Raw genomic sequence first — 17,222 nt, 5'->3', positions numbered from 1 at the left:
TAAGCAAAAGAAAAAAAAGTTAAAGATAGATTATTCTTCATGTATTGAAGTTCATTAAAAAGTCATATCCAATGCGTAGACCCAAAGCAATAAAGTTTTACTATGTGTTATGCTTTACTGTATTGCTCCATAAACTTACTTGGGCCTTCTAAATGTATATATATAGTTCTCACGAATGCTAAATCGATAGAGTCGTGAGAGATGAAATTTTCGCCAGTAGTTCCTTTTGGGATAGCTATTTGTTAAATGATCCTTTTTCATTTCTCTTACAACTTATGGACCTTTTAAATGTTAAACCATGAACTAAAATTTACACCACGGTCTAGACCAAAGTCTAGCGTTATCAGGAGGGGCATATTGTTGGAAAAATATTAGAGATGATCACATTAAGAAGAACAAATAACAGACAAACAAAATATTATAATAATAATAATAATAATAATAATAATAATAATAATAATAATAATAATAATAATAAAGATAGAACAGAGTTGAAATTGGAAAATCCGGTTCAAGACACGTTATGGATGACGCTATCTTCAGAGTAAATTTTCGTCGCTACCCTGGTACAAATAGCAAAGTGTCGTTCTACTTCCAAGATACAATGAACCACACAGAAATCTTCTAATGTGCACTCAAATAAAAGTGCCGGAGAGCTCTTTTAATCTTTGAACTGCTTTTGTAAGAATTCAGAATAAGAAGGAAATATGGACTCTAGAAGAAAATGAAAAGATAAAGAACTTAAAGATTTAGATCTCAAGATATTTGATTTTCCGCAATGGAATTATTGTTTATAGAAAGTGATCACATCTTTTAATGAATGGGTGTACCCCTTAAGATTGGATGACACATTTTCATGATAAAGAGGTGTATCCTTTAAGAATGGGTAACACTTTGTCATAATATGTTGTCTTTCCAAATGGTGTTTTTAAATTTTGAATCACTTCTAAATAAATTTCAACAATTCCCCACATGATTCAAGAATTTAAAGAAATAAAAAAGCAGTCTTTTATAATGATGTCAGTGAAGGTGTCTTGTGGGCTTGAACCTCACTTAGTATGATGAAATCCAGTCGGAAGGACCATAATGAACTAAAGTCTTGAACTAGGACCTTGTAGCCTGATCTTCAATTCAACAAACACATTATACGAGATCTTTATCGAGTTCATAAACGGGATCGCGCGTTATGGCCTTGCTCTTGTATCTTGATTAGCGAGTGCTCTAAAAAAAAGCCCATCTCATAGGTTGCGGTCTCACAACCACATTCGAATAGGTGAATTCTTCAAGAATATGTGTAACGTAAGCATATCCAACTTCATTTGCTGTGAATTCATCCTGAATATCTACTCTTCAAGTACCATGATAATTAATTATTCACGAAGGGACTAAGATAAAAAGATAAGTTATGGTACTTCTCTAATTACTAGACAGCTTGTTATTAGCACATTGAACCTTCGTCATGGAATCTCCAATCAGTAAGATTGGGTTGCCACCATCAATGATTACAAATTATAATTTCTTTTGAGAATTACGACTTGCTTTATGCAAGTTCTTTGCATCAGTTGATCCATGTCTTGACGAAGTGCACTTCAATAGGATCACTCTGATAATTCTAAGTCATTCATGATTGCTTTCTGCCTCAAGCTTGGATCTCTCTTCCATTTTGCAATAGTAATTCGATAATTAAAAATAAAAAAAAAAAAAAAAAAAAAAAAAAACAATTAGAATAAGCTTTTCAACAATGGTAATTTCCATTAATTCTAAACCCATTCTACAATTCATACAATCACATATAGGGCTACTACATATGCAAAATTCTAATCTATATAAAGAAATACACGTTTCTTGAAATATTTTCACCTGGAAGTAAGTTTTTCACCTTAATGAGTTTTTCACCTTAATGATATCTCTTACATCTAACTTCCTTTGATTTCAACTAAGATAATCATATAATAAGCCCTCACATTGTAAAAGGTTAATTTCTCATATTTAAACTATTTGAGCATACACATCAATCTCAAATACATTATAACAATTATTCACACGCTAACCCCCACATTTTATATGTCAACGCATGGACTTTAATATTCATGTTATTATGCACGTAGAAGTAAGATCACAAATTAACACTACTATGCAAAATTCCTTATTTAAAGTCAATATGGCTTGATCACATGCATAATTAAGCATGGAACATATTCATCCAGGAAAAAAAAAACATTTACCATACTTTAATTAGAGTCAACATAGAATCAAACATTAAAAAGAAAATTATGTTCTTCACATGTCACAAGAAAGACTTCAGATCTTGTAAGGTTTTTAACCTTTAATAAATCCCAAAATCGTGTCTCCATAAAATATCATTTTTATGACCTCAAAATGTCATAAAAATTTTCAAGTATAGATTTTTTTTAATAAGCAATTTACTTTATATCATATCATTCTCGTGATCTTAAAGTAATAAAAAATAATTTTCAAATATTGATATGATCCTTATAAATAAAATACTTCCTGTCACCTCACAACTTGAAAATAAATTCACATATGATCTTTACGCAAGAATAACAAATCATACACATTAAAAATGTTATGCCTAATTGTCATGCATATCTAGATCATCACAAAGTAAATTATTTGCTCTAATATTTATAAAATCATATTTCACAAAATCACAATGGATAGATCTAAATCAATTATAAATAAGTAAAGTTGAGAAAGTAGAACCCGATTTTATTTTACTGAGTAACTTCCTCCTTGGTTCCTCGCTTAGACTATCCGTAGCACGTTGACACTCCATTGTCAATGCCCGTTCAATTGATGTAAGTTTTTTTTTTTTTTTTTTTTTTTTAACTGCCCACTCCACATGTAAAATGGTTAAAGTTAAAGTGTAATTAACAAAGATGACATAGCACAAATCTTAAACATTTACAAACCGCTGTGCCCAAAACCTGACAACAAATTGCTCGAATATGGGCAATCCTTAATATATATATATATATATATATATATATATATATATATATATATATTAATCAGTATCACATTTTTAGGACAATAGTCACCTAATGGTTCACTGACTTTGAATTATCATAGTACCCTTAAGAAGAAACATGATGCAGCAACAAACCTCAGACGGTGAGGTTTGATCTTTACGTACTTGTTGCGGTCCTTCACGACGTATTCAACGTTGTCAATAAGTTTTCTACCTTTTTTTTTAATATAGTGTTATAGAAAGTCATAAAATGGTCTCCAAACTGGAAATTTAATAATCTGTCTCTACCACCAAAGAACGCAGAGATTTGACATTCAAGATATGCTTTCTCTTTGCTTGTCCATAACACAGAAACAGAACCATGAGAAATTCCATTCCAGGTTCCCGTTGGACACGGTTCATAATGAAAAATAATCAGTCAGCGCTAGCAATATCGTTTCTGATCAATTTCCCTCCAATTATGTTCTTCTCAATAATCATCTTTTCTTAACTAAAAAGTCCAAAATCTACTTTGAAATTGTTGGAAAAAAATTAGAGATGATCACATTAAGAAGAACAAATAACATACAAACAAAATATAATAATAATAATAATAGAACAGAGTTGAAATTGGAAAACCTGGTTCAAGGCACGCTATGGATGCATGGCCCTGTCTTGAGAGTAGATTTTTGTCGCTACCCTGGTGCAAATAGCAAAGTGACGTTCTACTCCAAAGATACAATGAACCATTCAGAAATCTTCTAATGTGCACTCAAATAGAAGTTCCAGAGAACTCTTTTGATCTCTCAACTGCTTTTGTAGGAATTCAGAATAAGAAGGAAATATGGACTCTAGAAGAAAATGAAAAGATAAAGAACTTAAAGATATAGATCTCAGGATATTTGATTTTCTGCATTAGGATTACTATTTATAGAAAGTGATCACACCTTTTAATGAATGGGTGTACCCCTTAAGATTGGATGACACATTTTTATGATGAATAGGTGTACCTTTTAAGAATGGGTAACACATTTTCATAATATATTTTGTCTTTCCAAATGGTGTTTTTAAATTTTAAATCACTTCTAAATAAATTCCAACACAAATTTCAAACGTTATATTTGCACAACTTTTAAAAAATGGGAACAAAATTTAAACTGTGATCTAAAATAGAGACATTTGTCAAATCTTGTAGAGTCAAGATACAGGGTGCAAATTGTAGCAAAAACCTCAATATATGATATTATATCTTCTCTTCTCCATGATTCATGCGTCCAACCTTATGAAGAAAAAACATTAAGAAAAAAAATTAATACAACTATTCTTGATGGAACTCTTTTAGATGTTAATCATCACATAGGTTGGCATACTAGGTTGGAGTCAAAGAGGAAAAAAAAAACAAAAACAAAAAGGTGGGGGAAAGGGGAAGAGGGCGGGGAGGGGGAAGTTGAAAAGAAAAAAAAAAGAAAAAAAAAGGAAAAATTGCATTAAACAAAATTCCTATTTCAAGATCCATACTCATAAAGTAATCTTTCTGCAATGGCAGCATGAGTAGCTGCACCAATAGGCAATACATCTTCATCAATCATGAAATGTGGTGAATGTCCTGTGTGAGTTGATCCTAATGTCTCATTCCTTATGCCTATATAGAAGAATCCTGCTGGGATCACTTCAGAGTAAAATGAAAAATCCTCTGCTCCCATCATCGGCGGAACGACCTTAAAGTTGCTCGTTCCGACCAAATCCTCGGCGACCATCTTCACGTGCTTGTACATTCTGTCATCATTCACCGTCGGAGGATAAATTGTGTCCTTGTCTTCGAAAAAATCCACTGTTGCACTGCATCTGAATACACTAGCTTGTTCTGTGAATACCTGTTAAAAAGTTATGCGCATCAGTACAAGTTAATAAAAAGCACATCTTGATGTAAAACTTCCTAGAGCTCTAAAATTATTCGATATGTTCTAATTTATGCGACACTATTTCTTTATTAGTCCATTAAAAAAGGAATGACGCATATCTATATTTGTAAACAACTTATGCTTAACTGGAAGCATTTTTAGTCATACACATGTTATGCCATGTTTCAAAGGTTTGACAGTCTGAGGTGAAATCAGGATTTTCATTGAAAGACAAAATATAAAAAAGTAAATACACTAAACAGCCAAAAGGATTCGACATCTACTATAGTCTATATATACATTAATTTTAACCTATTTTCCGACCCCAAAGCTCCGTCCTTTCTAACAACCACGAAAATGTTAATGTTTAAGATATTAAGTTTTAAAAATTCTTTTTATCTTTCTTGAACTTTGTGCTGAATCAAACTTCACGTGAATAAATGAACAGTATGCACGTTTAGTTATGTTTTCTTGTTCTACTGTTTTGGATTCTTTTTCAAATTCATGAACTTATCACACCTGGGGATCATACCATGTTATGATATGTAATTTCCCAATCAAATCCTGGCCTTTTTTGCGGACATGACCAACATTGGGTCCCTACGATATTCGACTAAAACAGGGCTATCTAAGCAAGATTTAGGACAAGTGTCGACTCCTGAATGAACTGATACTTTATAACTAAGACCAACAATTATTGAAATAACCTAAGATATGATTTCTTGAAGAATGTCAGTCTCAATATACTGTTGTTACCAACCTCTCTTATCCTTTTAAGAAGCTGATAAAAGTTTGTTCTTGAGAAAGCCCTGAAAGTGCCGCTGAGAGTAACTGTTTCTGGTATCACATCAAGATTATCTCCAGCATTGACAGATGTCACTGAGACCACCTAAATTGAAATTAAAAAAAAAAAAAATCAGTTCTTGAAGATGATGTTGCAAAAGCTTAACAATAATGACTCGTCTTCCTCTTTGCAAGTTGACTATCTCCTATTTTAACCCGTCGTAGTTGATAACCTACCTTATTTTTCAAGTTACTAATCTTACTTTTAATGAACGATTATATGAAGTTATCATTTAGGTGACTCAATAGCGAAAAATACTTTTTTAACACTGTCAGAGTATGAGCGATAAATTTGAAGATTTAGTAAATAACTTGAAAATATCACTATTGAAACACCAAGATATTGTTATAAAAGCTTAGGATTCTAACTTATATATACTACTAACACTCTAACAGTGAAAAAGACTTTCATGCTATCAGTGTATTTTCAGCAGCTATAGCTAATAACATGCCTTGTTTTTTCAGGTGACCTATAGTTATCTTTTAGGTGAACTAATGATAAAAATACTTCTTACACTGTCAGTTAGTGGCGGGACCACCAATCTTGTACTTGAGTTAAAAAAGCCATTTAATATGTAGAACTCACTAAGCGAAAATGATTGTGCTTCACAACCCATAAACTGAAAATTTTGGATCCGCCCATGTTGTCGGGGTATGACCGATAAATTTGAAAGTGAAATTTGAAGATTTTAGAAATTTATTTACTTGAAAACCCCACCTGAGAATCCAAGGGATCGGATTCACGAGAAACAATGCTTTGCAAGCTGATAACAGCAGCAGAGGCAGCAAGTACTGGATCCATTGAGTGGTGGGGATTGCTAGCTTTCCCTGTCTTTCCACTAATTACAACTCTAAAAAATCCACAACCAGCAAGTAGAGGACCTGTCCTTGATCCAATGACACCAGTTGGATGTTGATGTGAAACATGAGCAGCAAATATAGCCTCTACATTTTCTAATGCTCCATCTTTTATCATCCTTTTTGCTCCATTTCCTGCTTCTTCTGCTGGCTGAAATATTAGAATCACTGTCCCCTGGTGAAATATTAACAGCATCAGACAATGGTAGAACTAGGATTTTCACGAACGGGATTTCATAATATAAAAAATAAATACTCGAAGACGTCAAGGGATTCAACATCAATGGGATTAGATAGTGACGGAATCAGGATTTTCACAAAGGGGATTCATGAACATCAACGGTATTAGACAGTGGCCAAACCTGGATTTTCACAAAGGGGTTTCATAAACATCAACCACCTTACACAGTGATGAAACCAGGATTTTCACGAAGGGGACCATAAGCATCAACAACATTAGACAGTGACTGGACTAGAATTTTTACAAAGGGTTTCATAAACATCAACTGCATTAGACGAACCAGGATTTTCTCAAAGGGGATTCATAAATATCAACATCATTAGACAGTGATGAAACCATGATTTTAGCTAAGGAAATTCAGAATATAAAGAAGTAAACACACGAAAAAGCTGTTGGATTTACGTATATAAAAAATATTTTGACCTTTACACCCCTTGGCTCTTCCGTGGCATTAGATCAAGAAAATAGCTACTAAAAGGAGCTCTCAAAATCAAAGGTTCTGAAGAAAAGGGATGAGGGGATTGCTATTAAGAACAGTATTGTTATTTTGTTGTTTTGCTTCTCCCATAGAACACATGTTGTAATTGATCATTTAAGCAATCAACTTAACAGTTGGAAAGAAATGTATCTTTCTTTTCTTTTTGCCTCTGTCAAGAATCAGAATGGTCATGCTACTTTATTTTCTTTTAATTCTCACTAGTTTTTTTATTCGCTTTGGGATCTAACTAATAAATTTAGTTTCGCATCGGAAAATTTCACTTTGAGGGTAAAGCTCTTCCTATCAAAGATGACTATGTTTCAAGACTCGAACCCCAAACTTCTGATTAAGTATGAATGGATACTTATTACTCCATCAAAACCTATAATAACAGCTACTTTATGCTTTTATAATGAACATAGTTACTGTAAATGAATGTCCACGCAATCCGTGGAGTTTAGCCTGCTATAAAAGATTTGCTTACCTAATTTTAAGGCAATCAGTTGCACTTGTTATGATAGTTTAACTTTTTCTTTACCTTTTAAGTAATCATTTTTCTATAACCTGCTAAGTGATATGATAATGTAAGAATTTTCTATTTATACTGTCAATGTATAACATGTAAACCCTGAATTATTTTCAGTGCGCGCCTTCTTACTTGCATAGAGAAGTAAAACAGAGCAAACAAGTTAACGAAAAAAGATGTTCTTTAAGTCAATTATTAATCACAGAGAGATTCAATAAATGAGCACTCAAGGATGTGGCCAGATTCAATAAAATGTGTTAAAAGTTACGACGTCTCAGGTCCAATTTCCAACCAAGGCAAAAATTATTAGGTGATCTATTTTCATCGATGCAAGTCTTGATGAATAGAATTATCCAATACCTGTAATGGTAGGAGGTAGCACAATTTGTGGAATTAGTCGAGGCACGCTCAGATAATTAAAAACAGAGATATATAAATGAAGAAAAGGATGAGATCAGATGAGGGTCATTCTTTGCAAAAAAAATCTTTCTCTAATACAGATTAATGAAAGATAACCTCATTGCAAGTGGATGAAAAAGCATAGCATGAACAAATTCAAGATTGTGACTTATGAAGTGATGATTAATGTGGGCATCTCTAAATTTAAGTAATTAAAGAAAAGCAAAACTTAAAAAAAAAAAAAAAAAAAAAAAAAAAAAAGCACTATGAAACTTCCCATTTATTAAAGGGAAAAGGGTCAAAAATACCCCTCTACTTTGGAAAAATGGCTAAAAATATCCTCCGAATTTATTTTGGGTCAAAAATACCCCTCCCATCCTTAAAGTTTTCAAATATCCTGTCTTGATGGGAAATTCATCCCCAAAATAACCCAAATCATTATTTAAACCCGTTTAAACCCATTTAAGCCCACCTAAATAATAACACTTAGATCCCTTTATTCCTCAATTCCCTCAAACTTCAAACCTACGTATTGGGGGAATAAGGGGATTTTATGGGTTATTATTTAGTTGGGTTGGATTTAAATGATGGAGCGGGTTTCAAAATGATTTCAGTTATTTTGGGGGATAATTTACAAGACAGGGGTATATTTGAAAACTTAAGGATGAGCATTTTTGACCCAAAATAAATTTATGATATTTTTAAATTTTTTTCAAGTAGAGGTATTTTGACCCTTTTCCCTTTATTAAACCATTAGATCCTTACAATATATAGTACATTGGCCTTTTCTTCTAGGTCCTCAAATGTCGAAAATGACTTGAAACCGAAAGAAAACATGAAAATGAAAGGACAAAAAATAGAAGGATGCCTTACAATATATAGTACATTGGCCTTTTCTTCTAGGTCCTAAATGATGCCTTGCCTATTTCCGTGGTCCCAAATTAAACTCTCAATAAGTTGCTGGCTGTCATTCTCAATAAGTCCTTCTAAAATTAGACTTCTTAATCGAAAATAAAAGGAAAAAACTTGACAATAGTTAATATTAAATTATGATAAATCGCACTTTTGTTCCCTCAGTCATAGACATGTTCTAATTTTAGTCCTTGTAATATCTTATTGAGCACATTCAACTTTCAATTGCTTGAAATGTGCACTTTTGATTCCTTTGCTTGTGAATATTCACAAGTTTCCAGAATTATTAATTGTTTCGCCACTTAATATCCAATGTCTTATGTTAAGCTTGTATAGTTACTCTATATTTGAGGTGCTATACTTCTAGAAATAGTCCAAATAAATATTTCTAACATAAGGGGACCAAAGTTACACATTTTAACTAATTAAAGGCTAAATTTGTTGAATTATATAGTGCTAGAACCAAAATCATAATTTATCAATAATAGAGGGACCAAAAATTCTATTCTCCCATTCAATTTGGGCATGTAACTACCAGTCCAACTGTTCACACCTTGACAAGACTCCTACTAGACATTACAGTACACAACTACAATTGCCATGGGACCAATACTTTGTATCTATCTATCTCTATTAATTATAATATTATATAGTCATAATCATAGTACTAAACAAAGATTCCTAAGACTAATCTACTACCCACTTTCTAGTGTTTCTAAACTAATTGCTGCATATTAAGGGGCTAAGTGCTTTTATTATACTAATGAAAAAATAAAGGGTCCAATATTTGCACTGAGAAATGCAAAGAAAAGATTTGACTTAGACCATAGTATTTGTTTCTTTTTTAAATGAAAGGCCAGTTTAATTTTAGTACCAATCTTGGTGAGAGATAAGAGTTGAAGGGTTATGGCTTCTCACAAAATGAAAGAATATCCAAAATAGACGATAAAAATGGACCAATCAAATATTTTCCCATGTGACTAATAATGTTATGACAACCTCTCGATTGTCATTGTGTGGTCTCCTTTTATAGAAAGATCAAATAGATCTAATATGTTGAATTTTAGGGAGACATGCGTCAATCAAGTAACAACAACAACATACCCAGTTGGATCCCACAACGTGAGGTCTGGGAAATCCCGTCAATCAAGTACCCTATCGAAAGAAATGGAGAAAAATCAACTGAAGAGGAAACAAATCTGATCTAAATTGTTTATCACTCATTTAGGTTCCTAACTTTTGTTCACTAACTCAAACCACACATTCAAATTCAATTGACCTCATAAAAACGAAATTAAATTTTCATGGATTTTTATTCCAATATGAACGATAAAATTTTCATGAAAAATTGAAAATTTTTAAAATGCAAACCCCCCTAAAAAGCACTTGCAATGGAGAATCCAATGCAATTACATTCAGCCTCGCACAAAGCTCTAAAAGAAACATGAAAGTAGATACTCTGATTATATTTAAGTACTAGATATTATAACTAATGTTATTCGTACCAAATCCCCTTCTCTATAAAGGTATCATAATAACTAACTAAATGCAGATCACTAGATTTACCATTTGGCCAAAAAGTTTAGGTGCTATTCTCATTGTTGCAAATAAAATAGTCCAAGATACTCAATTACCCACGACCAATTGAAAAAAACAAATAATCAGAGGTCAGTACTCCAATATTCTCCAAATGTTGTGCCCAAAATTATGGAATCCACATATGGAGAACCAAAGAATATTTTAGTATTATTTTAAAATGGCACAAGAATAACGTTTTATTTTTATCTGTCAATCACAAGAATAACCTTGAATTGATAGTCCATACAAGGTCTTTTCACTAAAGGTTGGGGGAATAAAGAGAATAAAATTAGAGAATAAAGAGCATAAAATTATTATTATTAAACAAAAAAATAATAATTTTCTGTAGAAATAAAAATAAATATATGACAAAAGACTACCCAATAGGTGAAAATTTTATAATGCAAAATATGGCCCTACTAATTTGAGCGACATATCTGTCAATAATGGCTATTATTGTAAAACTAACCTTTAAGTTCTTCTCACGAGCCTTTAAAATTTTTGCCGCACCTAAGAGCATAGCCACATGAGCGTCATGACCACAAGCGTGCATTTTGCCCGCAATTTTGCTCCTGTGCTCCCATTCAACAGCTTCCTATATGTTGGATAAAAAATCAATGAAAATTTTAAAATTATTTCAAGATTTAAACAAAACAAAATTTATAAGAAATAAAATAAAGGCTGAATGCATATGCGGCCTCCTAAACTTACACCTTTTTTCTATTTTAAAGACCTCAATTAAGTCATTGCTCTTATCAACCCCCGAACTCGCCCTGCCGTATCTATCAAATACAATTTGACTTACATAGCAAACTTTGCTATAGGATAGAATTATTCTTTGTATGCGCGAGCAAATATCCAGTTAGTTTCATTAGGGTCATTTTCTTACTTAATTACCAACTTCCAGTTCATGTGCCACGGTTCTTTAGTTGATCATTGATTGAATTGATTTCTAATAGGTGTTACTGTTTCGTTGTATTTAGGTAGTCAAATAATTAAAAATATTTTAAAAATTTTGTTGCGGGATATCTGATTTTAGTAATATAAACGACATGGGTTTACACTTTACAACAATCTTATTTGAAGTTTCTGGAAATGAAGTAAAATATATGGAATATGGGTTTAAGATGGTCCATTGACCAGATGGGACTTGTGTAATAGTATGCTTAGATAGTCAAAGACATAAGTTTATATCTACTATTTGAAAAATGCTATGTAAGTCGAATTGTATTTGATAGACACACTTGAGAACGAATTTATTAGTTTAATAAAAATAACGCTTAATTGAGATGTCAAAATAAAAAAATTACAAATTTAGAAAGCCGCATATTCATTAAGCCTAAAATAAAAGCTTTAATGGGTGTGGTCTATTGTTATATATAAATAAATATTTCATTTATTAGGATTGATAAATTTACACGTGTTCAAAAATAGACATGAGACTAAGTCACATGGAGATCTAGCTGGCGTCAGATATAAGTGAGACACATGTTGTGAAAGTACATAAGAATGAACAGAAAGATCTGATACTGCCGTCAAACACAAGTAAGACACGTATTTTTGGAAGTAGAAACGAATGCGGATATGAAGATAAAGATTGACACTTTCTTCAAAATAGATATACATATGAGACTTTACCCCACATATATTTATATAAAAAATAAAAAATAGAAAGAAATTAGAGCAATAGCTAATAATTTAAACATACAATGGTAAACATCATGTTCTAGCTAGGGACCAGTTTCCTTCATATTACTCTATTTCAAAGTCAATTGATACCACAGTATAAGATTAATAACAAGTAAATAAAAATGAGTTTCAACAGAAAGAAAATTTAAAAACCACGAGACAAAGGACTCGTTTGGACATGATTATAGCATTTGGTTATATATTTGACTGATTTTTTTTTTTTTTTTTTAGATAGAGTTTTAAGTTTGAAAAAATGGTTTCTTAAAGGAAATTTTTTCGACTCACGAAATTTTAATTTTTTTTTCTTCAAATTAAATGCATGTTCAAACCTAGCTTTATTTTCAAATACCCTTTTAAAACTTTTTTTTTTTTTTTTGGCAAAATATCACATTTTTTATATCCAAAGATCTACAAAAAAACCTCGAGAAAGAAAAGACATGAAAAGGGTATACTTGAAAAATTATCAAATGTAAGAAAAAAAAATTAAAAAAAATAAAAATAAAAATAAAAAACCTGAATTGGAAGAGCATCCATATCAGCTCTGAGAGCAACAAATGGTGGTTGACCAGAGCCGATCATTGCTCGGATTCCGGTAATCGCCATCGGAAACCGATAAATTATCTCCATTTTCTCAAGTTCTTGACGAACAAGTTTACTAGTTTCATATTCTTGAAAAGCAAGTTCAGGATGTTCATGTATTTTTCTCCTCACTGATTTTATCCATTTAACATTCTCTCTTTTCTGGGCAACTTTTAGAATTTCATTTGAACATTCTTTTGTCCAGATTGAGCAGTCGGTAAAAAGATTGATTTTTGAGGTTCTTGATTGGTTTTGAAGGATTATATTCATGGGATTTTTTAGGAAAGTAGTGGATTTGAAGTATGTGAGCAAGTCATGTTGATCAGAATGAGAAGAAGAAGAAGAAGAAGAAGAAGATGAAGAAACAGAGGTTTTTGCTCCCTTTAATGAAGTAGTTATCATGCAACAGAGAAAAATAGCCAAAAAGATTGCTTTTTTACAAGAAATTGGAAAGAACTTCACTAGGGTATCCATTTTTGTAACACAATTATGAAAGGAGAGAGATAAAGGTATGAAGATTCAAGAGAAATGACAAGGATGAAAGTTTGTTGTTTTTTTATATGAAACAATGGAGAAATAGAATAAATTTAGAAGTGTGCGTGAGAGAGAGAGAGTGGGAGAGTAGGGGGGGATCCGGTGCTTCAAGTTCGGATTCACCTGAACTCATTATATGTTATAGGTTGGATTTATCTGAACTTTCTATTTTTGATATAGAATATACTTTCTCCGTTTCAATTTTTGTAAATTTTCTAGAAGAATGAGAGTCAAATTTTATAACTTTGACCATAAATTTTAATATAGATTCTTTAAGTTTATAAAAATAAAATTTATATATTTAGAAACTAAATAAAAAAAATATTAAATAGTTTTAAAAAAATATAAAGAAAACGTGAACGAAGAATCACCTCAAAAATTTTAATAAGTAATAAGCTCACATAAATCAAATAAGAGAAAGATATATATATATATATATATATATATAGAAAACAAAATTATCATCTCATTCACTAATGTGAGGCTATTAACACCTCCACATTTAAGTCTGATGACTAAAGCGTGGACAAGATAAACAAATTGGATGGACATGAATCTAACGTCGTAATACGAAAACAAACTTTGAATCAAACTTAACTTCGAAAAATTAGCTCAGAAGTTAAAAATTATCCAAGATCATATAAGTATACAAATTGTTATCCCATCCGCGGGACTACTAACCATCTTAAAAAGTACTCTCTCTGTTTCAATTTATGTATGACTTTTCATTTTTTTTTGAAATGTCAAATTAAATTAATATATAATAACTCTATGCTAAAAATTTTAAATATTAAATTCATCAAATAAAAATTTTGAATTTGCTTGCTTCTGCGTGGGGGTTGGGGTAGGGGAAAGGACGGAAGCCACAAGGGGAATAGGAGCAACACGTGGTGATAATAAGGGAAAGAAGGGTCTAATAGTACAAACAGAAAAAGTAAAAGACATTAGCGAAAAAAATAGAGGTGAAGGGAATTTTAGTGATTTGAGTCACGTGGTGGAATTCATTGCGTAAGTAAGCCTGAAATTGTGGGAACCAAGAAAAGTCTAGAAAACAGTTGAAAAGGTATAGTGGGGCCCACCATTTTTTTGTCCAGTCTTATTAAATTCGGCTGGAGTGGTTTGGTCTGTGGTGGATAGGCATAGGAATTTGGAAAGGGATGGGTGGTTGAAGTTGATGACAGAAATATACGTTTTTTTGATTTTATTTCCATAATAAGTATAAACACGTGGTTATCTTCCTTGCTTTGCTTTAAAGGAAAAATGAAAAAGGTTGATGGGAATTTATAGCTTTATTTGGCAAATTTTGAGAGGTCAAAATATAAAAAATATATTTTTGAGAATGAAGATAAACATCTAAGATTTTTAATGAAGAAATAAGTGATTTTGAATAACAACAAGAATTGTTTTTAAATTTTTATGCAGAAGTTGAAATAGTATCTTCTTTCAAAAAAATAAGCATGTTTTTATTTTTCTTAAACCAAATTACTTACTTCACATTCCCTAATTGAATTAGTAGTAGCTTCCTTTTATGTATCTTGATGCTTAAAAGTATTTTTTTTAAAGTCGATTAAATGCAGACAAAAATACTTATGAAATGATAGAGCTAAACACAAATTGTTATTCTCACAAAATACTTTTTCACATAGCAAATCTGGAGAGTAGTGATTTTCATTCAGACATGATCATGATTTTTTTCCCCCTCTCATACCATTAGATAATAACTCCGATTATTGTTTCTAGTTTTGATTGGGACTTCTCAAATAGAGTTAGTGTCACACATAAAGTGGAACTGATTAAACAAGACTCAAGAATGGCGACAGAAGGAATAGGCGATCTTCTATTCAAAATAGAATTAGGGTTAAAATAAAATAAAAATATTTTGGATCTAACTGTTAAAATGTAAATGTGTTTTTCTTTTGAGTACAATATAAGTTTGAAGAGTATGTCAAATAGCTATTAGACCATATCAGCATCAAGCTATTGGAGCTGAGAAAGAGTATGTCAAACAGTCATGGTTTTCTGTCTTGTTAGAACTCAAAAATAAACCCGACCCACCTAACCTTATGTTTCATGAAACATGTTTCATTCCGGAGGATAAAATATAGAACAGATCCTGTTCAAGTGAGGTCGTGTTAAGATGTCAACAGGAGATACACCACAAGGGACAAATTCTTTAATTTTGTACAGGACAGGAAGGAAGGACTATAGAGTAATTGTAGCTATAGTCTTATTGATCAAATTATATAGGGGTAGAGGAAGATATTTATGATTAAATGAAAGTGAGTTAAATAATAAATGTACAATTTGCAGTTGACGAAGTTGAGCAATTACTAGCGCAAATTAGACCACGTGATGAAGTAATGAAATATAGAGCACAGTGTCAAAGGATGTGATGCAGTGGATGAAACTGCTCTCCCCCAATCAAAGATCTCAAATTCAAGCTTTGAATATGGAAAAATTCTAGGTAGGGAGCGTTTTTCGCAGAAATGAGCTCTACCCGGCGCAATCATAATACAATTGGGCTCCAATGCGAGACCGGACGCCGGGTGAGAAAAAAAAATTACTCCCTGCCCCATTTTTATTTATACTACACAAATAGACACATAATATGTACTATTTGTTAATAGATTATTACTATTACTTAATCCAAATTATTTTATATATTTATATTTATTAAATCACTTAATCATAATAAATTAATATAATTTGGTACAAAATATTGGATGCGGAAAACTATTTATTTACCGTGTGTGCATATCCTGTTGTTTCAGTCCTCTCCTAGTGCTAAGAATATCTTGTTGATGCTAGCTCAGAATTATGGGACACATTGTTTTAAGCCAAGATTATTGATCATGCTGTAATAAAAAGTTTGGATTTGAATTGTCAAACTTGCCATTCGATTGGTACGGACCTATGGTGTGTTTATTGCTCAAAAAATTACATTCTAGCTCCCTCACTCTAAAGAAAATTCGTGAAAGCAGCACTTATGAATGAAATATGTAGAAAACGACAAATTTAATTATGCACTAAAAAATTATTATAATTATAAGTAAATATATCAAGTGCATGCTCCATCCCATGGAGTATAAATGTTACTTTGATTAGCGACAGTACTGGCGGAAATTAATTTTCGACTAAGCTTGAAGATATTTTAAATTTTAAGTAAGAAGTGAGAAAATCTCAATTTGGTTTTACTTCTGAATGTCGCACCTAACTATAACATGTTCGCCATTTCTAGACAGAAAAGAACAAACATATAATACTATAATTTAGACCATGATTCATCCACCTTAATATCAAAAGGCACTTTCAAGTAGGGTGTTCATGAAAAAACAAAAATTCGACTAAAATCCGACATCTTTGGTCTGATTTTCAATTTTAAAAATCGACCACATTTAATTTAGTTTGATTAAAGGTTCCTTTTGAGCATATTAATTTTTTTATGATTGAACGTTATACTACAGTCTAAAATTTTGTAGATGTTAGACACCAATTAATTAATACTGTATCACTCCCGGAGGTTATATTTAAATGATTTTTCAAAATACACTACTAAATAACCGAACAAAAAATCGACGGATTTGTCGGTTTTTTGCATTTCTAATTTTTTTAATTATTTTAATTAGAAAACCGATTTATTGACGACATCGCTTTTTTTGCGTAATTTTGAAAAATATATTTTCGCAAAAAAAAACCGACATCCCACATCGGTT

The 17,222-nt window shown here is 31.6% G+C and overlaps 1 protein-coding gene across 1 annotated transcript; it reads right to left on the bottom strand.

Moving 5' to 3' along the window:
• Positions 1-4,119: 4,119 nt before the first annotated feature.
• Positions 4,120-13,621, bottom strand: LOC132049087 (IAA-amino acid hydrolase ILR1-like 6). The gene is made up of 5 exons (XM_059439749.1): positions 12,910-13,621; positions 11,177-11,302; positions 6,434-6,748; positions 5,633-5,761; positions 4,120-4,845 (listed from the first exon to the last, which is right to left on the bottom strand). Exons 1-5 carry the CDS (start codon positions 13,447-13,449, stop codon positions 4,477-4,479), a joined length of 1,479 nt encoding a protein of 492 aa, XP_059295732.1. The 5' UTR covers positions 13,450-13,621; the 3' UTR covers positions 4,120-4,476.
• Positions 13,622-17,222: the final 3,601 nt, after the last annotated feature.

Source organism: Lycium ferocissimum, chromosome 3 (genome assembly GCF_029784015.1).
Source record: "Lycium ferocissimum isolate CSIRO_LF1 chromosome 3, AGI_CSIRO_Lferr_CH_V1, whole genome shotgun sequence".
Classification (NCBI taxonomy): domain Eukaryota; kingdom Viridiplantae; phylum Streptophyta; class Magnoliopsida; order Solanales; family Solanaceae; genus Lycium; species Lycium ferocissimum.
The sequence above is the reverse complement of the archived record's forward strand: the minus strand, read 5'-3'. Positions and strand labels throughout refer to the sequence as shown.